The sequence below is a fragment of the Chiloscyllium punctatum genome, chromosome 23 (genome assembly GCF_047496795.1).
Source record: "Chiloscyllium punctatum isolate Juve2018m chromosome 23, sChiPun1.3, whole genome shotgun sequence".
Lineage (NCBI taxonomy): Eukaryota > Metazoa > Chordata > Chondrichthyes > Orectolobiformes > Hemiscylliidae > Chiloscyllium > Chiloscyllium punctatum.
In genome coordinates, this window is record NC_092761.1 from 80435936 (window position 1) to 80463597 (window position 27662).

General features: G+C 38.5%; 1 protein-coding gene across 7 annotated transcripts in view; it reads right to left on the minus strand.

The window, feature by feature from the left end:
• Positions 1-2066: 2066 nt before the first annotated feature.
• The window catches only part of dixdc1b (DIX domain containing 1b), a 128984-nt gene continuing 103388 nt past the window's right edge, over positions 2067-27662 (minus strand). For 6 of the 7 annotated variants that reach the window (XM_072593248.1, XM_072593250.1, XM_072593249.1 and 3 more), the window contains 11 exons: positions 19622-19672; positions 19180-19284; positions 18898-18951; positions 17442-17534; positions 15470-15541; positions 11560-11643; positions 8011-8172; positions 6344-6410; positions 5919-6024; positions 4664-4772; positions 2067-4290 (listed from right to left, as the gene is read on the minus strand). In XM_072593248.1, coding sequence (XP_072449349.1) covers positions 4207-4290; positions 4664-4772; positions 5919-6024; positions 6344-6410; positions 8011-8172; positions 11560-11643; positions 15470-15541; positions 17442-17534; positions 18898-18951; positions 19180-19284; positions 19622-19672 — 987 coding nt within the window. In that variant the 3' untranslated portion in view covers positions 2067-4206. Of the gene's footprint in view, positions 4291-4663; positions 4773-5918; positions 6025-6269; positions 6411-8010; positions 8173-11559; positions 11644-15469; positions 15542-17441; positions 17535-18897; positions 18952-19179; positions 19285-19621; positions 19673-27662 lie in introns of those variants that run through there. The other variant, XM_072593252.1, reaches the window with a different exon arrangement.

The window sequence follows — 27662 nt, forward strand, 5'->3', positions numbered from 1 at the left end:
CAAGTCCATATCACACTCTCGAAGAGCATCCCACTCAGACCCATCCACCTACCCTATCCCTGTAATCCTGCATTTCCCATGACTAATCCACCTAGCCTGCACACCCTTGGACACAACAGGCAATTTAGCATGGCCAATCTACCTAACCTGCACATCTTTTGATTGCAGGAGGAAAACTGGAGTAGCCAGAGAAAACCCATACAGTCACAGGGAGACTGTGCAAACTCCACACAGTTGCCTGAGGTTGGAATTAAATCCGTTCCCTTGCACGATTACCTAGTCATCATCGCATTGCATGCCACACATTCATCTTTAAGAGCTTCTTTAGCATTATAGTCATTATATTAACTGCCCTTGACAAGATTAATATTGACACTTTGTGACTGTAACAGTGCATGCTCTCTTTCTGTCCAAATTAACGTCTCCAGTCTCAAAGCAGTCAACTATACCCATTATTCAACAATTCCTCTCTTTTGATATCTAACCCTCTCATCCAGCATTATCTGACCAGAGACAGTATAGCCCCCCAAGGTGTTTTCTTGGTCCTGTGTCAACCCAGTTACCTTTCCTATGCTCCAAAGTCGATCCTAGCCTCCTTGTACGACTCATTTATACAAAATTAGTCACTATTATTTGAAATGATAGGACCAATTTTGATATATACAATGATATAACCAGTGAAACTTCCCATTTAGTCAGTTCCCCAACAGTCAACGTGTTACCTGATACTTACCACCAGCTGCTCAAGTTTGGCAAACTAGAAGTCATTCTTTTTACTTCAACTTGGAATTCCAAGGCTTTAGCTATTCACTACAGTCTCTTACTAAAGGTTCAACTTGTTAGTGCATTGTCTTAGTATTTTGTGAGACCTTGAGTTGTACTTCAAGTATAACATCAATCCATGAACAAGATGACATATTTCCAGATCCGGGGCCATCCCACCCTCTTCCTGAGCAAACCTTGCAATTTCTATTGTTATGCATTTCTCAACTTACATTCCCACTGGCCAGTAGGCTTTGGTCTTTGCCTGTAAATGGTTTTGCAGTTGACCAGCAGCATTGCACACCTGCCAGGATTCTGATTCCAATTGCAAGATTGTCAGTCCCCTCCTATGAATTGAAATCAGTCCAAATTTTTTTTCCAATTTTCCTCAATATACATATTCTACCTAGATCACTCCAATAATCTATCAAGTGATGTGTGCTGAATCATTTCAGTTCAAGTGCAAAACAGCTATACCAGTTTCAATAACAATAATGATCACAGTTCTAATGTTTCTGCTTATGAGCGAATCCAACTTAGGAGTCATATCTATAAGATAGCGACTCGTAAATCTTATAAGGAATTTAAGAGATGCTTCTTTACTCAGTGCTTAGGATGTGAAATTTGCCACATGGAAATGTTGAGATAATTATAACGGATATATTTAAAGGGGATGCTAAATAAGAACTTGAGGGAGGAAGGAATCAAAGGTTACACTAATAGCTGAAGATGGATGAGAAGAAGCTCATATGCAGCATTAAAAAAAAGGCCACTTGGGTTACACTTCATAGTTTTAAATTGAGGGATGATAGATTTAGGACAGATACTGGATTAGTGGTGCTGGAAGAGCACAGCAGTTCAGGCAGCATCCAATGAGCAGCGAAATCAACGTTTTGGGCAAAAGCCCTTCATCAGATGAAGGGCTTTTGCCCGAAACGTTGATTTCGCTGCTCGTTGGATGCTGCCTGAACTGCTGTGCTCTTCCAGCACCACTAATCCAGTATTTGATTTTCAGCATCTGCAGTCATTGTTTTTACCTTGTTGATTTAGGACAGATGTCAGGGGTAATTTCTTTACTTAGAGTAGTAGGGGCGTGGAACGAATGCCTACAACCATAGTAGACTCGCTGGCGTTAAGGGGATTTAAATTGGCATTGGACATGCACATGAATAATAATGGAATGGTGTCAGTTAGATGAGCATCAGATTAATTTTGCAGGTTGGCGCAACATCAAAGGCCGAAGGGTCTGTACTGCACTGTTATGTTCTATGTACAAGGCAGAATAAAATCTCTGCAAAACAAAGGAACTTAGTACATATTTTATTGAAAATGCACAGTATTTTTTTAAAACACCAATATCTTTATATAGTCAATCCTTATCATAACAAACTTTATTTTTTCTCTGGATGCAATCCGAAGGACTAATTGAGTCTATGTGATTCAAATAATCTTGGTTACAACAAAACACTTTCTTATAACAGACATGAACTAATTCCACTGCATCATTTGAAATGTTTAGTTCCATTAAAACAAACTGCACAGCAGTAATTATTATGGCACTTACACTAAATGTCTAGTACTATTGTTGTCTCCTGAACATAGTGCCAGAACATAAAATACCCAAAACTGTGGCAATACAACTCTTTCCTTTAAAAAAAAGAGTCCATTGTTTAAAAAGTAATTTGAATAATTCAAACTTGATAAATATTCCAATTATAAAAAGCTTACTGTTCCAATCCCCAAAAGATACAACGAGATTAGTTACATCCATCTTCAATTCTGGAATTCATTTTATAAATTTCCAAACAACGGTATATCAGCCACATAATGTTCATTAAAAAAAAAACAAAATTTAAAAATTAATAGGAATACTGACTTTAAAAAGCATTTATACTCGAAAAATCTGTGATATTATGAATTTTTAGGTTTTTTTAATGGAAAGGAATTACCAAAACAGAGAAATCTTTCGAAGACTGCACTTTTTTCAAAAATCTTAGTCTAGAAGTCCTAATTCTTCTTTATCTAACTTCTAATTTTCATCATTTAGTTTTGCAGAATTCTGATCCTAAATAAGATTCATAAAATTCCACTTAGCCCTGAAAGATCGAGGCAGTATCGCTTGCTGTTATGTGACATTTTGAAACCTGTATTGTTTACCTAACGAATATATTACAGAGCAAAATGTGTGTGTATGGCTCAGTTTCATTAAAATGGAGAACAAACACAAATTCATTATGCCTTTCATTATGGGCAATCAAGTTACAAATAATAAATTGGCATCATTACATTCAAGACTAAAAATGTTAATAAATCCACACCTTTCTTGTAATCTAATTTTAAATGTTCATTTAGCCTTCATAAATGCCATATCGTATTTCAGCTTGCAAGTCTCCAGTGAAGCTATTCTGTGACAGGACAGCAGGGGGAACTTGATGCTCACCCAACATTTATTGATCGGAGCGAAGTCAGTATTTTCCCATATAAATTTGTATGTCAAAGATTTCATTTTAAGTTGATATAAAAATCAGGAACATCAATTTAATAAGGCAGATAATAGCCTTTGATTTATCTTTATTAAGGAATAAAGATAATGAGAGTTCAAGGAAATATTTTGTCTTGACCTGGTTTGGAATATTTTGGTATAATTGTCTTATGAATTCCACTGTTTCTTCTTCCAAATAAACTACATCTCTCACTTCCAACCAACCTCCTGCAGCTGGAAAGCAGAAAAATCCACACCACAAACCGTTCCTCTTAACAAAGGCACACTTACTGCAGATAAGGAAAACAACTGCAATTCGTCAGAGGTCCTACCCCAAAGCAGAAGGGGCATATTTCATTACTATAATGTCATCTCACCTGTCAGCAAAAAAGGTTATGTTTAATCAAGCATTAATGCTCAAAACCGTTCAGTTGAAAAATCTTTGCTGTAACACCCAAGAGCTCAGTGTAACCAAATGACATGGATGAGATTTATAGATTGGTCACAAAAATCATTTAAATTTTTAAACAACTCCAAACTGAAAAGTCAGAACCTGAATTGCATTTGCTGCTAAGCTATACAATTTACAACTTTGTATATCCCAAACGTTGAGGTTGCAACAATACAAATATTTTACTGAAGTTGCTTTTCACAATACTGATGTTAGCAAAATTCAACTTATTGCTCATGGTAACAGCATGACAATTGTACATCAGTACAGCAACTAACAGTCATTCAGCTTTACAATGAATTGTCTATTTTCATCAGCACAAGGCATCTGTTCTTGGGCAACTTTTGTACTAGGCTCTCCTTTCCAGTCACATTTGGTAGTTGGCACAGGAACTGAAGACAAACAAGGACATGAAGACTTGAGTGGTATCTTTTTGTTCTTTGGTGGGTTGTCCTCTTGTCCTTTTGCGATTAAAAATAAAGAAATCAGCCAAATTTGGGAGAGAATCAGTCTACCTACTGTCTCCATGGTCTTCTTCAACCCAAGCAACTATTTTGCCTTCCCAACCAGGTATAATATCATCATCATGGAAAAGCTGCAGAAAGAAAACAGAAATAAAGCTAAGATTTTAAAGTGTATAATTTTGTTATAGCTTTTATGGTGCTCTACACATGCTATTTAAATACACATTTATTAATTATTTCTTACATATATTTTTGCATTTCTTTGTCAATATAGAAGAGCACATTTACAGGAAAAAAAATCTCATGACACAGCTACCTGAAGTTAAACTAGTTTAGGACAGACTGGGCACAGAATGCATTTTATGTACCAGCAGCACACACTTTAATGTTACAAAATATTTCATTGATGAATTGCCCTGTCAAACTAAGAATTAAAAAAATTAAGAAGTAACGAATAGAGTTATGTTATTTTCCAGAACATGATGCCAATGACTGGATTTTTACCTCTTCCTTCACAGTGCCAAATTCAGGATCCAGTGCTTTAAAGTGATATCTATAATTCCCTTCCCGATCTATTGCTGCTTTAAAATCTTTCAGAGTCACTTCACCAAGTCTGTAGGGATAAAGTTGATAATAAATTAAGGACATACAGTTTGGAGAAGGATTTTTTTGGATTATTTTAAATATAAGATTTTCCCTGATGCAGTACACACACAGCTCAAGAAATGCTGATCTTGTAAAAGGGAAGTAGTGATGTTGTGATAATATGGTAAGATCAGAGACCCAGACTGATGCTATGGTTTCAGATACCACCATGGCAATTGATAGGGTTTGAATGCAATTAATGATCATGGTATTGAAAAGTTAGTCTAATGCTCTGGGAACTTGGATACAAGCAACTGAATTTAAATTCAAATGAGTAACTGTGGAATATAAACTTAGTCTCCGTAATGGTGACCATGTACTACCATTGATTATAAAAACCATTCTTCTTCACTAATGTTCTCTAGTGAAGGAGATCTGTTGTCCTTACCTGTTCTGACTTATATGTGATTCCAGATCCACAACAAGGTGGTTGCTTCTGCCCTCTGAAATGGCCATACAACCCACTGAGTCCGGAACAATCAGGGTCAGGAAACAGATGCTGGCCTTGCTAACAGCACCCTCATCCCATAAAAGAAGAAATGTTTGGAAAATGTACAGGAGCAGCCTAGGCTAACTGAGTTGTGTTTTTCTCCTTTTTACAAGAGTTCTGCATGTTTCTTCCTAAGGATATGGCTAAGATTAAGTATTCATGTTTGGTGATAAGATCGAAATTGTATCCCATCATTCCAGGGTTGAGCAAAATGAAATATTTAAACACATGGTATTCCTCATACATTTCCAAAACAAAATCTCTTGAGTGAAATAGGACTCAAGCCTGCTGAGTTTCTCCAGCACTTTGAAGTTTGTCATGAAATAAAGGCAATGTTCTCACAAAAACAACCTCAAGCCCTTTCATACTGCAATCCTCAATTTCAATAGAGTCAGTGAATGTCTTGGTAACTGAGACACTGTAGCATTTTCAGTAGATTAAAAGCAACAGTCGCTGTGATACAAGACAGAAAAAAATTAAGAAAATTAATTAGGTTTTTTTTCAAAAATAACATGAATGTTTAACCAAGTTTTTTTGCTAATCTTTTCAAATTGGAGGAAACAGTTTTCAGTTAGTTTCAGCTTCTAAGTATTTCTCTAGACCAGTACAACATGAATTACTTGCCTCTTTGGGATGTTTACCATAAATGGTACAAGAGTCCGATCTGTGAAATACAGCACCTTAGTGGAGACAAGACTGCTTAGACCAGGACTATTGTGAGAATGAAGACCTGCCAAGAAAGAAAATTGATATCTTTTTAAAATAGTAAACCACATATTTTGAGACACAATGGCAACTATGTGCAGGTGAATGACCTACAGTAAATGTGGATATCATATTGTGGAAATACGTGTATAAAATAAAATTACACTCTGCAGTGAATACAATAACACTATGACATGGAATCGGAAAGTGACAAATGTAGTTTTTTCTTTCTCTAAAAACAAAGTAGGAAAGTTAAGAAATCAAATCAACCTGCATATTAGGTTCACAGTGTTGTCTATCCCCAAACAAACATTAGTCAGTGAATTGTTTGCTTCTGAACGTACTGGAATTTGAAGGCCAGGATTCTCTCTCTGTATTTGCTTCTCTTCTTCCTGAATGTTTCACAGGAGTCTAGAGATATGAATGAAAAGAAATAGCATAGTGTAAACATAACTATTTGTAGGCTGGAGATTTCTAACTGTATTCACCAGTCTGTCATCTTCTACATATTCATTTTATTTGGGTAAATTCATCCCCTGATATCAGGAGGCTTTTCAAATGGTAAGATTTAGCACTGATCCAAAATCTGTCTTACCCTAACTCAAAACTTACAAATGCATACTTTCCTGCAGGAGTCATCAGGAAGGCAACTATGACAGATATGTTTTCTCTCCCTATCCCTGGGGCCTTTAGACCACTTACAATGGTCTCTCTAATTCAGTACAGACCAGGATTTGAACCCAGGGATCTTGAGATCCTTGCCTGGTCTACTGCTACATCAATTGCACCTTTCTCCAGCACTTTGCCTTTATTTCATAACAAACTTCAATGTTCTCACAAAAACAACCTCAAGCCCTTTCATACTGCAATCCTCAATTTCAACAGAGTTAGTGAATGTCTTGGTAACTGAGTCACTGTAGCATTTTCAGTAGAGGAACAATCAGAGCTATTATTTTCTTTCTGAAAGCTAACATTAATGAAAAAAAGTAAAAGTAAATGTATGCTCAAAACACTAATGTCAGGTTTGTATTTAAGGATAATATTCTGAAAGTGGGGGAAGTACAAAAAACAATCAATTGAATATTTAAGTGCTGGTGTTTAAAGAATCATTTGCGAGATGTATGTAATAAAAATTATGGATTAAATTTTTCAGTCCATGAAACAATCTTCACAGATGAAAAGTCTAACAAACTTTTGAAAAAGGTCACTCCTGAAATTATAAGAAGCTAAAGTTCATACTACTGCCCCTCAAACGGAATAAAGTTCCATAGTTACAGCAGCACCAATAGATATCAGTAGGCATTGTTGGTACTGCCAGGAGGCCCATGAAGAAATGATAAGGACAGGAGACAGGACAAATCCAGAGTTTTATTGCCAGAGTGGAATTGGGTTCCCGAGTAGGATGACGGCTTTTGGAGATCAGATGAGGTGGCACTAAGATGGGTGGGCACTATCATGAGTATGTTCCCGATCTAAATGCACGCATGCACACATACCATTTGTTGAGTTCTCTTTGCAGTCAAGTATTTTGACAAAGGAACTCAGTACAGAGTTTTAGAAACTCCTAGTAAAGACTGCGCCTTCATAAACTTGATGGAGGACCAGTTTAGAAACTTATTCTATAATGATCCTTTACAGATATATTTAAGTCACAAAATATTCAAATGCAGTTATACTATGTACTTCACTTAGTGGCAAAAGTAAAAATATATTCAACATATGGAGGTTGGAAATGAGTTGTGCGATATTAGTAATGACGCTTCCACACATTCACACACTACTGAACTAAAAGCTGTAGCTCATTTAAAGTGAACTTTTTAACATCTTTGATAAAATCTTAAACCAAAGAATTTCTTTTTTTAATGCATATGCTATTAATATCCTAAAGCTCAATTTCAAGCAATGGTGGCTAGTCTTATTAATTTCAAGAGGCTAAAAATGCATTGGAACTTGATCACTTAAAGAGCCCAATTGGAGATTATTTTTACACGGAGTGGAAAGATGTCCTTACTTTGTTACCAGCTCTTCCCTGTGTTTCAGCCACGTGCATTCGTTCTAATAAACTTGCGATTCCTTGCTCCAACGTGTCGATTGTGTGGTGCTGGGGGTCATGACCAGCAAAACTGCTTCGTAAACTGCGCAAGGAATCTCTGACTACTTGAAGGTCTTCTGTCTGAAAGTGAGAGTAAAGTACAGAATAAAATGCATAATGCTAGCAAGTGAGCTGTGATTTATTAAATGAATACTACTTTTATGCCAGTAAATTCTGTATTTTTTTAGATTAGATTACTTACAGTGTGGAAACAGGCCCAACAAGTCCACACCGCCCCGCCGAAGCGCAACCCACCCATACCCCTACATCTACCCCTTACCTAACACTACGGGCAATTTAGCATGGCCAATTCACCTGACCTGCACATCTTTGGACTGTGGGAGGAAACCGGAGCACCCGGAGGAAACCCACGCAGACACGGGGAGAATGTGCAAACTCCACACAGTCAGTCGCCTGAGGCGGGAATTGAACCCGGGTCTCTGGCGCTGTGAGGCAGCAGTGCTAACCACTGTGCCACCGTGCCGTTCCTCTACTTGCACACATACCAACAGCATAATATGAACTACAGACTTCAACGTGCTTTGAAATCAAAAGTTGAAAACAGCAACATGTAACGCCTGACATAACAAATATGTAGGAGATATATAGGCTTTGTAGTAGCCCGGGAGACATGGGTATGACAAGTATTTCAAGGTGGTAAAATATTTTTACTGATGAAAGAAGTATTACTGACCAATAAAATCTGAAAGATTTGACTCTCTGAACATCATTTTTTTTTCAAGCAATATCATGTAAGACTATAACCTTCAAATGCAGTATAATTACATCTGTGCAGCATTATATTTTCCTTTGCAATTTGGCTCCTATTTGTAAGATCACTTTTTTTGCAGATTTAACTTGGAGAAATGGAACATCTCTCAAAATAAAAAATAAACTTCCATTCTTATGATTTTCTCCTAGACATCAAATTCTACCTTTCATCTAATTTCTTCTAACTTTTAATTTTGCTAGATTAATCACTTATCAAATCCACATAATGAAAAGGCAATGTACACTTTGTAGATCTAATATCCTCTCAAATAATATTATACATTGCTATTTGGAATTAGAGTCATAGAGATGTACAGCATGGAAACATTATTGCATATAGCAACCAAAGTAAAATCCTGAAGCAAGCAGGTTAAGCCTTACAATTCAACTTGGCTATTAGTCACTTAATGGTGAAATTGAGCTACAATACCAACAAAAAATGTTTGTCTTTGATATCCAGGGTTTGATCACTGTGCAGTGTGGTCCTTTGAAGTTCAGCTGAAGAGGAGTTCTGGTGGTGAAGTCTCATACAGTTTCTCATCCTTCAGGTCTATGGTGTGACATGATTGAAACTAAATGATCATCTTTCATCCAAAATATTAGTTACTCTTCTGAAGTCCTTGAGTCTGCAGCTCACTTCTTTATCAGATGTAACATCTGTGTTTCTTGTTACATTTGGCATTGACTTGTCTGTTTGAAGTAATTGCTTTCCTGAAATTAACTCCTTAAATTCTTGAGCAGGGCAATTAGTTGTCCTTAAGGCTTAAACAGTCAGTTAATAAGCAGATGGCAAAACAGTTTTGTTTATGGAGTCTCAACTCCTTTTCCCAGATATTTCATGTTGCAGTTGTACACAGATCTAGTGCAGCCACACTTAGAGAATTGCATACAGTTCTGGTCACCACTATCTTTCCACCTTTTTCCTGACTAAGTGCATGGCAGGAAGGTCAAGGCCCATGGATGGCCTTTCCACCTGCATCCAATTGATGCCCTTCAGGTATCATTTACTTTATGGAAGATCTGAAGACAACAACTGGGATTATAGATGATGGATCAGATGAAAGCTTATCATAATTTGAAATATTACCAAAAGTTACCTGAACTCCTTAAAATTATGTGCCTTAAAAGGCACTCCTGCTGGACAGCATTGTTTGCTATGATCCACAGGGCTATTGTGTAAATTACACCCCCCACACACACACACCTTGTTCTATCTGGTTTACTCTTCTATGATTGGATCTCCACTCTACTATCAGTAGCTCTACAACCCCTCTCATCCATGACTGACTGATTGCTCTTCCCCTGCCACACCCACTGTGTTTCATGGTGGAATAATGCATCCCACCACACTCTTCCTTAACTCAATGTTAATGCTGAGGTCAATCACTCAAAATACTAACCAATCTGTTCTCTGGTAATCTAGCTCCATACAGTCAGCTGTTTCCTTTCCACTGAATTCAACATGAAGCCAATTCCTATTTTAAGCCTTTGTCAAATGATTTGCCTTGTTTTTATTTTAGATTTTCAATATTTCACATTCTTTGATTTCAACCATCAGACAGTTATAACCTGACAAAAGATACCCAAAAGAAATTATTAAAAAGGGACAAAAACTCAAAACCTTTTGTCTTACACTCATCAGGATAGAAACATAAGCAAACCAACTTTAGAAAGGGAATAATAATTTATATAGCCAGAGAAGAAGGTGCTCATTAGTTGGTACAGATATAGCATATCCATATATGTGCTCTTACACACATCTAAACATTATTTTCCCCCATCACCCTAGGTATTTCTTCACTGGTTAACTATCACCAATAAATGATTTCCTTTAATTTCCAAAAATATTTATTGTTTCAACATACATATATAAATAATCCAAAGAAATGCTGATAACAGCACAGTACACATTGACAAGTTGAAAAAGAATAATTTTCAGCAATATGTTTTCATGTCATATTCTCAGTATGTGAGTTTAACATATGAAAAATTCTTCCATCTAACAAAAGGTCATTATAGTTAAGTCTCGAATGTACATCAATTCATCACCTTTCTTGTCCCCACAACCAACTCTCCTGTTTCTCTGCCTCTTCAATAAAAGTTAACCAACTTAGTTGAATGGTAAAATTCAAACCAGGCAAGTCAACACCAGTTAGTTAGGAGACTGCCATGGGGATGCAGCAGGGTTTGGCTGTCTCCATTACCCTTTCCTCAGTAAAAACATTGAAATTACAAAATTAGCTCCAACACAGATTGAATAGGCTTTTAAATCAATAATTAGAAATAACTATTGTGGCAGAGATTAGCTGCTTAAGTATTACTCTTTAATTTGGATTCTGGGAGCTTTCTGGTCTAACTCCTGCAGTTCATACTGTTAACATACCTTTGACAGACCAGTGCAGTCATGAAGATCTATTTATAATTGAACTATAGAAAATGTTTTTGAAGAAAAGCCACAATGCAATGGTTTTATCAGGTTTGTGGCAGAGGTTGTACTGATGTTGACTGTTGCGATACTAGATAATTAATAAGACATGATTGATGTACAAACGTGATGTGGTTACTCTATTTTTATCCAGAAATCATCCAAGGGCTACTAGGGAATCTTAGTGTAGTATATTTTTTATCAAGATAAATTCTACACAAAGAGAGACCAACAAAAGTAGCACTAATACAATTTATCACATTTGTACTCACCCCTCTATACACTGGAGAAGTAGTTTTGTTCAAGGATTGGATGTAGCCATTACTTGCTAATGGTTTACCAGGATACCCAGACACCTAACAAAATGTAAATAAGTCAAGGGTTCCTTATATATATATATATTATTCCATTTAAACATGATAGAATTAAAGTACTTCCATCCCAAAGACACCACATTTCACTTTCACTGATTTACTCAAACATAACAGCCCCAATATTTACAGGGATGCGGCAAAATATGCAGTGGAAGGTGAAAATGCTGAGAACCCTGGAAGGGTCCTGGATGCAGAGGTCCTAATAATTCCATTCCATTCAGCCAGTCCATGTTGGCAATATAATCTTCCATATTAGCAGTAGACATAAACACAAGTACTTCTTCTACTATTGCTTTTATCCATCTTTCCTTCAAATATAGATAAAGCATCAGGAGGTTAGAATAGAAAATCAGCAAACTAAAGACTGCAGTGGTGGACTCTTAGGATCAAAGAGTGCAGTGCTGGAAAAGCACAGCCAGTCAGGCAACATCTGAGGGGCAGGAGAGCCGACGTTTCGAGCATAAGCCCTTCATCAGGAATGAAGAGTCCAGGATTCCCGCAGGATGATATTAACTTACAGTTGGCAATGTAGGAAAGATCAACAGACGCTAAGGATTTTACTGAAGATAGACCATGAGGACGAAGATGAATTTGTTAGGGGTAATTAATCATCAAAGATAAGAAGACTTGTGTATATACTCGCTTGTCAACAATTAATAATAAGCTTCATCTATATTTGAAGGAAAGATAGATAAAAGGGATAGTGGAAGAAGTACTTGTGTTTATGTCTACTGCTTATATGGAAGATTATAACACCCACATGGACTGGCTGAAGGAATAGTCTTGTACTTTGTTAATAATTCTATGTAAAAAAAAGCCTTGCAGTTGTTGAGTGTGAAGCAATTATGTGCTTTGAAAATGTTTGGATTCAGGCTCACCGTGCATCAGTCAAAATATTTAGGTCTGTTACACAAATAACCCTTTTTCCTTTTCCTTTTAGGTTAAGGATGAAAGAAGATTAGCTGAAGTTTTATTTGATACTTGTGACTTCAGCCATAGAATAGACTCTATTTACAATAATGAGTAAAGAAATGAAAATGCAGATGTGTTTAGTTCAACACAATGTCTTGATACTGTTACAAAACCCCCAGGGAATTGATTCCTTAAATAAGGCTTATTTTGCTGGTTGGGGTAGACTTCAAAAGAAACACAAACAATAGCGGTAGTCATGGGATGTACTAGCAAGGATAACGAGCAGTTCAATTACAAGCAGATTTCTTCAGTCTGTGGTTAAAGACAGAGATAAAAATAATCCCAATTAAATAAAAGTAGCTTTTCAGTGTTGAGATAGCAGGCCATGTAATTCAAACTTTTCATGGATAAAGAAGCTTATCTTAGGGGAATCAAGGGTTTTGGGGAAAACGCAGGGAAGTGGATGTGAGGAAAATCAGAGCAGCCATAATTCACTTGAATGGTGGAGCAGACTTGAGGGGCTGAATGTGGCCCACTCTGATACTACCTCCTATGGTCTTATATTTAACATAACATCCATGTTTTAACAAAACATTCATTACATTTGTTAAGACCCAAAGATAAATGCTTAGAATTGTGGTAAAAGTATTTAGGTTTATGTAACTTTAAAAATACCAATTTTACTTAATAGAAAATAAAAGGATAGCTTCCCTATTCGACCCCAAACAGTGCCATGGTTGATAGCTATTGCTAAAACCAGATAAATTTAGTTAAGATTCTCATTGCTGCTCGTGATCAAATATGAAGAAAATCACTTATTAGCTCATTGTTTGATATGTTTTCTCCAGTTGAGGTTTTGTAAAGTATAGCTTGGCAGATATCTAAAGTAATTGGCAAGAAACAATAACATGGAAGATTGTAAAGATCAGCTTTTGCTGTTTCCTTTTGTAAGTTAAAGGCTGACCCTATATTTGAGCAATGGCACACCCTTGTATCAGCTGATTCAAACCAATCATGATTAAACTTCAGGCCTTATCACATGAATTAACAACGTTTCTGGCACTAGTGTACAATTGGAAGTTCAGCATCATACTGTTACTTTGACACTTTTGCTGGCAGAAGAATGACTAATTTTCTTAACAATATACATATCCCAGTACAGGAGCATATTTCTAAGATTGAAGCAACATAAACCAATTGCTTGCATTTTGTTTTCACTTTATACTGCCTCATCACCTCAAAATGTTCCTAGATTGGATAATGGCTTGATGGTACAATGTATTTCCTGGAAATAGCCATTTTTCATTACTGAATACATATCAGCAAATAATATACATAGCACAGATTAATGACAAATTACTAAATAAAGTTCACTTCAGCATTATGTCCCCCTGATTTGCAGAGCAGATTCTACAATTTTACCAACCAACAGTACAAAACCAATTTGATACAAAATTGGCTTGAAGGTAGGAGAGACAGCGGGTGGTGGTAGAGGTTTGCTTTTTGGACTGGCAGCCTGTGACCAGCGGTGTGCTGCAAGGATTGTAAATGGGCCACTGCTTTTTGTCATTTGTAGAAACAAGTTGATTGTGAATATAGGAGGTATGGTTCGTAAGTTTGAAGATGACACCAAAATTGATGGTGTAGTGGACAGTAAAGATTATCTCAGAGTATAACAGGACCTTGATCAGATGGGCCAATGAGCCAAGGAATGGCAGATATTAGTTTATTTTAGATAAATGTGAGGCATTGTAGTTTGGTAAGGCAAACCAGGACAGGGTGAATATAGATAATGGTAGGGCCTGGGGATTATTGCCAAAGAGACCTAGGTGTGCAGATGCATAGTTTCTTGAGAGTGGTAAAGGCAGCATTTGGCATCTTGCTTTTGTTGGTCAGTTCATTGAGTATAGGAGTTAGGAAGTCATGTTGCAATTGTACAGGATATTGGTCAGGCCACTTTTAGAATACTGCGTTCAATTCTGGTCTCCCTGCTGCAGGAAAGATGTTGACGAGTTTTGACTAGATTTGTAGCTCAGGTTAAGGTTCAGATTTTAAGCTTGCTCACTGAGCTGGAAGGTTTGTTTTCAGACGTTTCAGCACCATGTTAATTAACATCAGTGAGCCTCTAGTGAAGCGCTGGTGTTATGTCCCGCTTTCTATTTAAGTGTCTTGGTCTCTTGAGGTGGGTGATATAATTGCTGGTTCTTTTTCTCATTTACCAATCGCTGAGAAAAAGAACTGGAAATGATATCACCCACCTTAAGAGACAAAGACACATAAATAGAAAGCGGGACATAACACCAGCGCTTCACCAGAGGCTCACTAATAATGTTACTTAGCATGGTGAAGAAACTTACGAAAACAAACCTTCCAGCTCAGTGAGGAAAGATGTTGTTAAACAGGAAAGGTTCAGATAAGATTTACAAGGATATTGCCAGGACTGGGAGGTTTCAGCAGTAGTGAGACACTGAATATGCTGGGGCTTTTTTCCCCCTAGAGCATCAGAAGCTGAATGGTGACCTTATAGAGGTTTATAAAATCATGAGGGGCACAGATAGGGTGGATAGTCGAGGTATTTTTCCCAGGGAAGGGGAGTCCAAAGCTAGAGGGCATAGGTTAAGGTGAGAGGGGAACAATTTAAAAAAGGACCTGAGGGTCAACTTTATCACACAGAGGGTGGTGCATGTAAAGAATGAGCTGCCAGAGGTGGTGGTAGTGACAGGTACAACTACAACACTTAAAAGACATCCGGATGGGTACACAAATATGAAGGGTTTAGAGAGACATGGGCCAAATTCTGGCAAATGGAACTAGATCAGTTTATGATATCTGGTCAGTGCGGACCAATTGAACCGAAGGGTCTATTTCCGTGCTCTATAAGTCTATGACTTTATACCTCTTCTTCATCTCTGTTCAACAACTGTTGAAGAAGCAGATCCTTCTGTTCCAAGTCCTTCTGCAAGTCATTCTGAAAGGAATGGTACATTTAAAAAAAAAATCAAGAATCAGTGCAGCATAGAAATACTCACAATACATATTACACCATTCATATTACTGTATAAATGTTGGCGTTAGCATTTTAATTTATTTCTGGAGTTAGTTATTGGCTGGACAGTTAGTTTATGTTGTAGAATAATGCCAACAGCGTGGGTTCAATTCCCATACAGACTGAGGTTACCATGAAGGACTATCCTTCTCCACATTTTCTCTCGCCTGAGGTGTGGTGACCATCAGGTTAAAGCATCACCAGTCGTCTCTCTATTTCTAATGGGAGTATAGCCCTATGGTCCTCTGTGACCATGGCAACTTTATTTCGATTTATTTAGTCTGCGGCAAACAAAAGATTTGTGTTTAATCCAGCTTTGTCATATCTCTAAGCCCTCTTTTTTACAAGAGTTAGCACTGAAAATAATATTCTAGCTAGGGATATTTGGATTAATTACGATTGTCACTTTGTAGCCCAGCTGGGGTTAACCACTTGGAAAAGACCAGGAGGGATACAAATTTGGAATGTTTTGTTGCATGTGGGACAGCGCAACCATTCACTTTAAAATGTTGCTGAACGTTCTGATAAGGCCAAATGTTTTAATAAAATGTTGGTGTTGGGAGAGAGCTGCAAAAGTAATTAGAAAAACAACCCAAGGGTGAGTGAAACAATGGTAAGTTCATGACAGCAGATTGAAAAGAAAAATTAGACGCGGTACTTTCAATTCAACACTTGTTTGTCTTCTTTCAGTTCTATCCTTTGGCTTAATTCTCTAATGCTTTTTTTCATTTTATCTATGAAGGATTTATATTTATTTTATAATGTAGCCTGGTTGCATGTTTTATATGGCTTACGTTGAGTAATTATAATTTAATTGCTAATCAGTTACAAAGCAGAAAACTACTGGAAAAATAAATCTGTCAACTTACTAGGTCCATAGTCAGTTAAACAGCAGATTTAACCTTACATGGGAAGTTCAATTCCCTTCTTTAATTCAAATGCAGAAATCTGACTTGCGGGGTAGGTGATGGCAAGCTTAGCTTTTTGCGGTATTAATAAAAACTGGAGCAAATCATTCAGTGCTTTGGACTGATTTGCAACATAAGGAGCTCTTACTCGCCATAAATGACTATTTTTTTGCTGTATTAATAATGATATGCTGATATGCACTCTAAGTTCACTTTTTTGCAGTACATTCTGGGTCATAACAAATGTTACATATTAACTATAGCACATTCTAATAGAAAGGACCAGGTACATCATTACTGTAATCACCAAGGAGAATTTCCATGGTTGACAATGATTGAAAGTAGGATAAATAGCATTTTAAGCAAGTTAGCATTCATTGAAACGTTATGACATTCAACACCAAACAATTGCTTGATAGACAACTTGCCATATAACTAATACGGTTCAAAGTTTTGTCTCAACAATCCAAAACTAACATGCCACGAAAAGCTGTTGAATACATGGCAAACTTATTTAATCATTGATTATAAACATGTTGTCATTATCAGCAGGTACTAGCATTGATAAGTAATACCACACACCATAAACAGAAAGCATGTTTCAGGTTTTTCTTTGATACTGAAGGTCAAAGTACATATGCCTTATTGTTTATTATTTTTCAAAGAATTGTGATGTACAAAAGGAAAGAAATGTCAAAAATTGCAGATTATTAAATTTATAATTTAGATCACAAGATTAGATTGCACTTGAGGTTTATTTTGTTTCAAAATCCTTTAATCCTTAAAATCTTTAGGAGAGTACAACTTACTTAGGTGAATATTTCATACTTCTTTCAAAGTCTGAAATGTAAATACCATACAGCCCAAGGTCTCAAATGTAGCACATTCCACTGGATAAACCTATTTTCCAATACCTTTATATGAGTGGTTTCCATTAGTTTCCGCAAAGTATCATCCAGTTTGGCCTGCTGCTGCTGAAACAGTCGATCCTTCTGGCCCAACTCTCTCTACAAGAACGAACAATCCACTAATTAAGATAGACTTGCATTTACACAGGGCCTTAGCATACTTCTCAGAAAAAATCTCAATATGCAATTAAATAATGATTGGGCTGTTACATATGCAAATATGTGGGCCATTTTGCAAGGTTGCACAACTGAATGATTTGATTAACTAATTATGGCAGTAAAGGCTAAGGGTGTAATCTTGCTCAAGACTCATGAATGAATAAAAGGAAAAATTCTTAAAAAGTGTCAGAGATGCGCAATTATGCCAGAATATCAGCAAATATTATCTTCTTACAAGAAGGAAACATGAAAGCACTACATCCACCAATAAAGGTCATCATAGAATTCCAACCTTCATCATAGTATGGAAACAGGCCTTCAGCCCAATAGGTCCACACCAACCTCTGAAGAGTAACTCACCCAGACCCATTCCTCTACCTTATTATCCTATATGTACCCCCGAATAATGCCCCTAACCTACAAGTCCCTGAACACCATGGGCAATTTAGCATGGCCAATTCATGTAACCTGCACATCTTTGGATTGTGAGAGGGCAGCAGGGCTAACCATTGAGCCACCATGCCACCATAAGGTGTTCAAAATAATTGTTATACAAAAGTTTACATATACAGTTTTGTGACAAACGTTCCAGACAAGAAATAACATCAATAATATATTAATATTCCACTTACATTGTAATATTTTTAACAAGTTATAATATTGGTTCGGCCACTGTTGGGATTCTAGTCTCTTTCCTTTCAGAAAAATGTTGTGAAACTTGAAAGGGTTCAGAAAAAATTTACAAGGATGTTGCCAGGATTGTAGGATTTGAGCTACAGAGAGAGGCTGAACAGGCTGGGGCTGATTTCCCTGGAGCGTCAGAGGCCGAGGGGTGACCTGAGGTTTATAAAATCATGAGGGTCATTAATAGACAAAGTCTTTTCCCTGGGGTGGGGAGGGGAGTCCAGAACTAGAGGTGAGAGGGACAACTTTTTCTCTCAGAGGGTGGTAAGTTGGAATGAGTTGCCAGAGGAAGTGGTCGAGGCTAGTACAATTGCAACATTTAAAGACATCTGGATGGATATATGAATAGGAAGGGTTTGGAGGGATATGGGCCAGGTACTGGTTGGTGGAACTAGATTGGGTTGGGATATCTGGTCGGCATGGGTGAGTTGGACTGAAGAGTCTGTTTCCGTGCTGTACATCTCCATGGCTCTATGACTTTATGATGTTTAGATTCTTTTCTGTTACATTGCAGTTGTTGCCAATGAGATAGTTTCACAATAATTGAAGGTAATACTGTACATATTGTTTGATCCTAATAATGTAATAATTTATCAGTGAGAGTTTCAGTAATCCTTACTTTAAATTCCCCAAGAAGTCTGTTCCTTTCTTCAGTCTTCCTTTGTAGGTCAAGCTAGTAACAGAAAATGAAGGAGACAGAAGTAAGTGCTTGTAGCAGCCATCTCAGGAAAACCAATAAAAGGAGGAAACGATCACAAAATACTGACACATTTCCACAAACAAGATACACAACTATGCTGGTACAAATCTTGATCTAAATTTATTCATACTGCTACAGGTCTTATTTCTCACAAAAACTAGCAAGTAGATCACAGTGACAGACAGAAAACTAGATCCTTACATTTTCACTCAGTAGCTCATCTTTTGCCATGCTTGCTCGGAGCAATTCCTGTTTTAGCTGAAGAATAGAGCTTTCCTGCTGTGCCATTCGATGCTGCAATGCATCCTGGGGGAAAATATTTCAATGAGCTGGGAAATAGTCATCTGCATCCACAGTCATTATAATCACTCAACAAATTATGGTGTGTACTTTCACACAAACGTTATTAAATTCTTCCGAAATGCAGGAAAAGAATCACTGAATTGTCCGCAGTTACAACAGAACAAATTTGCCGCACTAATTCTACTTTGCTGTAAAATATATGTTAAACTAAGATCTTCTAAAAATGCCAAGATAATAGGTTGAGACTCAAGTTATATTGGAGTCCTTGGTTGGACACATAAATTAAGCCACAAGTAACAGGCCCATTTATGTGTGAAGGTTAACTACACTTTGTTCTTACCTTTACTCCCTGCAAATTCCTGGTTTCTTGCTTATATTTCAATAGTTCCCTCTGTAATTAAGAAAAAATACATTTTTAAAAAAATGATCTTTTTCCTTCCCCAATGCAAAACTTTCATTTTGCACCAATTATGGATAACGGAATTTCAGAGATTATATTGGTCATGGAGTTAGCATAAAGTTAAACCTACAGAAACAGTTTTTGTTGTTGGAGGATTAATCACCAGCACTGCGAAGTAAACCCAAAAGGAACTTCTCACCTGCAAACTTGTTCAGCTCTAGTTACTACACGTCCACGTTGGGTCTTCATCATTCTGGCTATGGACTTCCAATACTGGGAGGACTAATGTTGTCCAATGTTGGTGGGCTGCATGCAGCCCAAAGATGGCAAGAATTACAACAGTGATCTGGAGGAAAGCACCATCACCACTGGCCTATATGTTTTTTGTCTGATTGCTAAAGTGCAGTGAAACAACTTCCAATGAAAGTGTTTGTGCTTTTGCCAGTGCATCACTTGCATTATTAAAATGCACCAGAGCAGTCTTGAAAGTAAACAAAGCATAATTCAGACCAGTAGGCTGTGAGTTAAGATCCTGCATGCACATAGCCATAGTTACTTAAGATTCAATCAGGAAATCATGAACCAGAAATATTGGACTCTGCTAGGCATGTTTTTGGGGACATTTGCTGGCATATAAAATTTATCTAATGCTTAGACCATGTCCTTTCTACTGACTTGTTCTCTATGGGGGCTGGCTAAGATGCTAGCTAGGTTGCCTGCCCCTTAGATTTATTGAGGTCTTTAACTGTCCAATGAATTGACAAATAAAGGCCTCAATCCACTTCCATAAAATACTGGTTAGAGGGAGGTGGACCCGAGTCCAAAGGTATATTTAAGATGGTGTTAAATAAGTGGCTTTCTACCAAACAAGGTTGCCCTGTGTACATCAGGTCACCGCACCCCCATCTCCAATCCCTTCCAACATATTGCTCCTCCTTTTGTTCTTCACCATCTACCATTCAAAACCAAGCCCCTCATTTCCTATCCCTTGCCTAGGATCTCTAATCCCTCCCTACCCAAAAAGTCCAGGACTTACCCTCCTCTTGTCACTGTGAGCTTCTCCTGGGGGATTTTTTTTATTATTTCAAAAATATACTTTATTCTTAAAATTATTTTGATATCTATACAATTGGTCATGCCATTCTTATGCAGACATTTCATTTCTTTACATAGAGAGATCGGAATTAATCATTCGTATATACAATTTTGTACACTGACCATCCAGATATATTGCTGAGGCATCAGTGAGGATTGCTTACTTTTTTTTAAATTTCAAAAATATACTTTATTCATAAAATATTTTGATGGTCTGTACAGTTGGTCATGCCATACATACGTAAATATTCCATTTCTTTGCATACAGAGATCAGGATTTTATCATTTGCATATACAGGTCTGTACGTTTTTCAATCATACATCCATATATTTAGCTGAGGCGTCAGCAGAGCCCAAATGACTGCATGGGCCCCCTTCTTCTTAGGCAGGCAGATGTTACACGGTGGTCTTTCCCTACCGCGCCTTGGCGGCAGCTGCCCCAAGCTTCAGCATATCCCACAACACATAGTCTTGGACCTTGGAATGTGCCAGTCTGCAACACTCAGTCAGGGTCAGCTCTTTCAGCTGGAAGATCAACAGGTTTCAGACTGCCCAGAGAGCATCCTTCACCGAGTTGATGATCCTCCAGGCACAGTTGATGTTCCTTTTGGTGTGCGTCCCAGGGAACTGACCGTAGAGCACAGAATCCCGCGTCACGGTGCTGCTCGGGACAAATCTCGACAAACACCACAGCATTCCTCTCCAGACGTCTTCTGCATAGGCACATTCCAGAAGGAGGCGTGTGACCAGAAGGAGGCCCTCGTTCCCGCCGCAGCTGCTTCGAGGGCAGGGTGCAGTGCGGCTGAGAGTCCGGGCATGCATAGAGGATCTCACCGGCAGAGCCCTTCTCACCACCAGCCAAGTGATGTCTTGGCGCTTGTTGGAAAGTTCTGGCGATGAGGCATTCTGCCAAATGGCTTTGATAGTCTGCTCAGGGAACCGCTCGATAGGATCCGTCCTCTCCTTTTCCCGAAGGGTCTCAAGGACACTACGTGCTGACCACTTCCTGATGGACTAGTGGTCAAAGGCGTTTTTCTTCATAAACTCCTCCACGAAGAACAGGCGATACGGGACAGTCCAAATACTCGAAGCGTTCCGCGGCAGCGAGGCCAGGTCCATCCTTCGCAACACCGGTGACAGGTAGAACCTCAGTACGTAATGACACTTGATGTTTGCATACCGGGAATCCACGCACAGCTTGATGCAGCCACACACAACGGTGGCCGTCAGGGTGAGGGTGGCATTGGGTATATTTTTACCTCCGTTGCCCAGATCTTTGTACAGCGAGTCCCTTCGGACCCGGTCCATCTTTGACCTCTATATAAATTGGAAGATGGCCCAGGTGACTGCAGCGGCACAGGTTCTGGGAATAGGCCAGACCTGTGCCATGTATAACAGCAATGACAGTGCCTCACACCTGATGACCAGGTTTTTTTCCCACGATGGAGAGCGACTGTAGCTTCCATCTGCCCAGTTTCTGCCTCACTTTGCTGACCCGCTCCTCCCAAGACTTGGCGCATGCCCCCAGCCCCGCCGAACCAAATACTCAGCACCTTCAGGTGGTCGGTCCTGACGGTAATGGGAATTGAGGACTGGTCGGCCCAGTTCCCAAAGAGCATTGCCTCGCTCTTGCCTTGGTTTACCTTGGCCCCCGAGGCCCGTTCAAACTGGTCACATATGCACATGAGTCTGCGCACGGACAGCGGATCCGAGCAGAAAACGGCGACTTCATCCATGTACAGGGAGGCCTTGGCCTGCAGGCCCCCGCTGACAGGAATAGTCACCCCTCTCAGGCTCACATCCTTCCTGATGGACTCAGCAAATGGCTCTATGCAGCACACAAACAAGGCAGGAGAGAGAGGGCAGCCCTGCCTGACTCCAGATCTGACTGGGAAGCTATCCGATTCCCACCCATTGATTGAGACTGCACTGACAATGTTGATGTAGAGCAGTCTGATCCAATTGCAGATTCCCTCCCCAAAGCCCATTTTGGAGAGAACATCTCTCCTATACCTGTGTGATATCCTGTCAAAGGCTTTCTCCTGGTCCAGGCTGATCAGGCAGGTGTCCTTCCCTCCGTCCTGCACGTAGGCGATCGTATCCCTGAGGAGTGCGAGACTCTCAGCGATCTTCCTGCCTGGTACAGCACAGGTTTGGTCAGGGTGAATCACCGACCCCATACCAGACCTGACCCGGTTGGCAATTACCTTTGACAGAATTTTGTAATCCGCATTCAACAGTGAGATTGGTCTCCCATTTTTGAGTTCCTCCCTCTCCCCCTTCTGCTTGTAGATGAGGGTGATGATGCCTTTCCTCATGGATTCACTCATGGTACCTGCCCGAAGCATACTGTCATACACGTCCAACAGGTCCTGGCCAATCAAGTCCCACAGAGCAGAATAGAGCTCAACCGGTAAGCCGTCGCTTCTGGGAGTTTATTCCGCGCAGTGAGGATTGCTTACAGTCCCAGCTATGCCCATCACTGAGTTCTCAGGATGGGTCTTCCTGTCCAGCGAGTGGATGGAAGTTCAACCTTAAACCTGTTTAGGTCATCTTCACTCCAAAATATCCCTCCCCCAATATAATCCAGTCACAAGAATTTTTAAATTTTTTCTCCGAATATGACATCTCTGGCAATGCCAGCATTCATTGGCATTCCTAATTACCCTTAAGTAGGTGTCAGTGGGCCATTAGCTACACAGTTTCTTGCTGGCTTACTTCAGCTGACAAATCAGATCCAGCCACATTAGTGTACATCCAGAGCCTAATGTAGGTCAGACAGGTCAGATTTCTCTGACCTGAAGGTTATTAGTGAAGCAGATGGATTACAACATTGATCTGATAGTTTTATGATCATTATTAATGATTATAATGCAGATTTATTAATCAATATATTTAAATTCCTTCATCTGTTATGGCGGACTTGAATTTATGTCTCCAAAGTATTAGTTGAAGCCTCTGAATTATTAGCCCTGCAATATTAACATTATGGTTCAACTCCCAAGTAACTAAATTCACAGTAATTATCCTCAAAATCACAGATTTAGAACATGTTATAGAGTCAGAATGTACAGCACGGAAACAGACCCTTTGGTCCAACCCGTCCATCCCAACCAGACATCCTAACCTAATCTAGTCCCATTTGCCAGCACTTGGACCATAAGCCTCTAAACCCTTCCTATTCCAAGACCCATCCAGGTGCCTTTTAAATATTGTAATTGTACCAGCCTCTACCAATTCCTCTGGCAGCTCATTCCATACACGTACCACCCTCTGTGTGAAAAAGTTGCCCCTTAGGTCCCTCTTAAACTTTTCCCCTCTCACCCCAAACTTATGCCCTCTAGTTCTGGAGTCCCCCACCCCAGGGAAAAGATTTTGCCTATTTACCAATTGTATTATCAAAAAAGATAACCCTATTTAAAATAAATAAAAATGAATATTTCTAAGAATTATACATTGACTTCAACTCAAAGATCATTTGAATTATTGTTTTTTACATTCTTCTGCACTTGCTAGAGAATGTCTTGCCTCTGATTCTTTGAAATGGTTCATTTGAGACTGGGTATTCATTGGTAAAATAATAAATTACTCACTCCATGCAATGCTGTTATTTTGACAATGCTGTCAATCTTCCTGTGTGCATAAGAAAGATGCTTCCTAGGAATTATGCTTTGCAATATTAGCAAAGTGTTATAGCAAATTGTTTAAACACATCAGATAAAACAGCCAACAGAAGAAATTTCATGTAAAAATGTTAAGCATTTGTATGATAATGTCACAGAATACACTGTAGGCTATAGAAATGCAACAGATACAAGAGTACTCCTCAGACTGATTTCAAAAAATAATACATATGTCGGAACTGTTGTTTGGCTATAAAGAGTCAAATCCCTTTCATGAATTTGCATAAGCCACGTGACGAGTGTTAATTGTATTCAACATGATGGGTTGAAAGGCCTTCTTCTGTGCTGTATCACTGTAAAATGTATTCATTATTCAATTGCTGCATTTCTAACATCATTTCTTTCCCTTCATTTAAGACATTTTTGTTGCAGGCAAGAAATGTGATATGCACGTAATGATTCTGTTGACAAACTAAACTTTTTTAGAACACTGAACTTGTGATAACAACTGCAGAGAAGGTAGCATAATTGTGCCACTAAGCAAGCAAATTGTTATTCATTATTAGAGATGTTATCAAGTTTCAATACTATTTCTACTATCAATGCTACATAATGCTATTTATATATTTGTAAATGTTAACCCAAATTATTGAATACAACATTTTGTAATTGAATTCCAAAAAAACCTCTTATTAGAGCTACTGTCTGATAGTCTGACACAAGACTGTGCCTTCTACATCAGTCATCATTGTGCTCTTAAGGATAGTCATATTACAGTCTGAAACTCAAAATCCAGGCTTGAATTAATATGATTTTCAAATAGATTGTGCCTGATAATTAAGGGAATAAGTACACTGTGATATTGCATAGCATGACCATTTAATGTTCTACATTTACATTAAATTACATTAGGCATCTGAGATTCTATGAATGCTGAAGCTGTGCAACTGAATGGGAGATAGCAGGGCCCAGAAGATCATGTAAAATTATGCTAATCACCAGGATCGATTTCCTAGGGGAGCCAGGCACATTGACCACACAGCAACACTCAAAGCACATGGCAGGGAAGGATAAATTCATTCCCAAAATGCCAAGAATAATTCAATCACAGGGCCAACACAAGTTGAATGGGCAGAACTCCTGAAGACCAGCTCCTCCAATCACAGTATGTGCTGTTGATAGCCTCTGAAAATGTGCATAGCAGAAGTGAGGGGTCACATTGGGTGTGTTTTGCATCGGGGCTATATTATATAGGACCGTATGTTAGCCCACCAATTACAACTAGCCCTGCATTCACCCCCATAGTACAGGCACTAAAATAGACTGCCTACCAACATTTGCAAATAAATAATGAAAAGGTCAATTGAACTTGTTAAAATTTTTCTAAATATTACACTCAATTGTTCAAAATGTTACACTGTCTATACCATAAAATGGTTTTCTGCAATGGGAAGGAAGAGGGATACAATCATTGAAAGATACACACCAACTCTTTCCAATCAGGGTATTTCTTGAGAGATAAGTACCCACTTCCATTCTTACCTGCACATTCTTTAAACCTTACTTAGTTCCAACCACTTAGGGGAAAGAAGGTTCCAACCACTGCCCCAGCCAAAAGCCAAAGGACTTACCTCACTCCAGGGTTCCATGGGCCTTACTGTGGGCCTGTCCATATCTAGACAGCTTGGAAGGTTAGGTGTTGCCAGGATCATTGGCGATCCTGTCCAATCAGATTGGCCAGTAGCTTCAGAGAGTGGGTCTTTCGCTCCAGTGAGTGGAAAGGGAGCTCATTTAGCCTATTCACAGATCGCTCCTCTAGCAACCATGTACTTTCCACACAATATCCTAATGATTACATACTGCATTCTGTTCTTAACTTCGCTTGAATGCATAAGATGAAATATAAAATTCCAAATGTAGCTTTACTATGAAATAAGTTCAACATTATCTCTGGTTTTTGGATTTACTACACATAAAATCTATATTTACTGCCTTTTTTATGGATTTAACTACTTACACTGTCATGGTTAATGGCCTGATAACTACAAAGTCCCTCTGCAAGTCTGCTCCAATTAAAATCTTACCATTTCTGGTGCCCTTTCTTTCCCTGTTCTCATTTCTGAAAATGTTACACAAAATTAGAAGGAAAATAAAAGAAAATGAGTTGTTCACCTACCAAAAATGTATTTTTGATGGAAGCAAAGGTCTAATCTAGACTAGTTTTTAAGATGTCACTCTGGGATTATCCAACAAGGAAAGGGAAACTAGGCCAACCTTCATAAATGAGCATCTTTTTGGGTCAACTTAGGTGAAGTTATCAAAACTAATAAGTTCATCACCTAGATTTATAAATGACCATATGAAATACATATAATGTGAACAATGGAATGGAATGGAACAGAATTATCTGGGTGGGAAAAAATGTAGATTGCAATGGTGTAGACTGATATCGATGTCTTGGAAGTTTGTCTTCTACAGTTTTGAGGGTCAAGAGCAAGTCAGCTTTTATTTATTAATCTCTGCCTGCCCAATATCAGCTTTGCTCAAGCTGTTAGCAATAGGCCTCTTATTTTAACACAGTAAGAGTCTTAGAGATTCAGTAGCACAGTGGTAATGTTGTTGGACTAGTTACCCAGAGGCCTAGGGTCATCCTGTAGGACACAGGCTCCAAATCAGCAAAGAATGGGAAATTAAAGTGGTAAAGTGCACATTTGATCCGCGTGCTGTGCAGCATATTAATATTCATACCCCATCATAGCAGATGAGATTTGAATTGAATTAAGAAATTTTAAAAAGTAAACCTAAAAATAGTCTGCCTTAGTAAAACAGACCATGAAACTATTGTCTATGGCTGTTAAAAGCAATCTAGTTCACTTATATTGTTTGGTGAAAGAAATCTGCCATCTATTCCTGGTCTGGATACTGTAAAGTGAACTGTAGCAACCAAGACTCCTCTAACAGCATCTTCCAAATGCATGACCTCTACCACTTAGGTGGACCAGGGCAGTGAATGCTTGGGAGACAAACAAGTTTCCCCTCCAACCCATACATTATCCTGACTCAGAGCCATGTCATCTATCCTTCATTATCCCTCAGTCAAAATCATGGAACTCTCTCCCAAACAGCACTGAAGATCCACCTACACTATATGGTCCAAATGCTAAGAGCTCTTGGTATCTAAAACTGTCTTTCAAATCAGAGACAAAGGGTGTTGGTGAAGGGTTGTTTTTGTAATTGGAACCTCCTAACCAGCGACATACCAC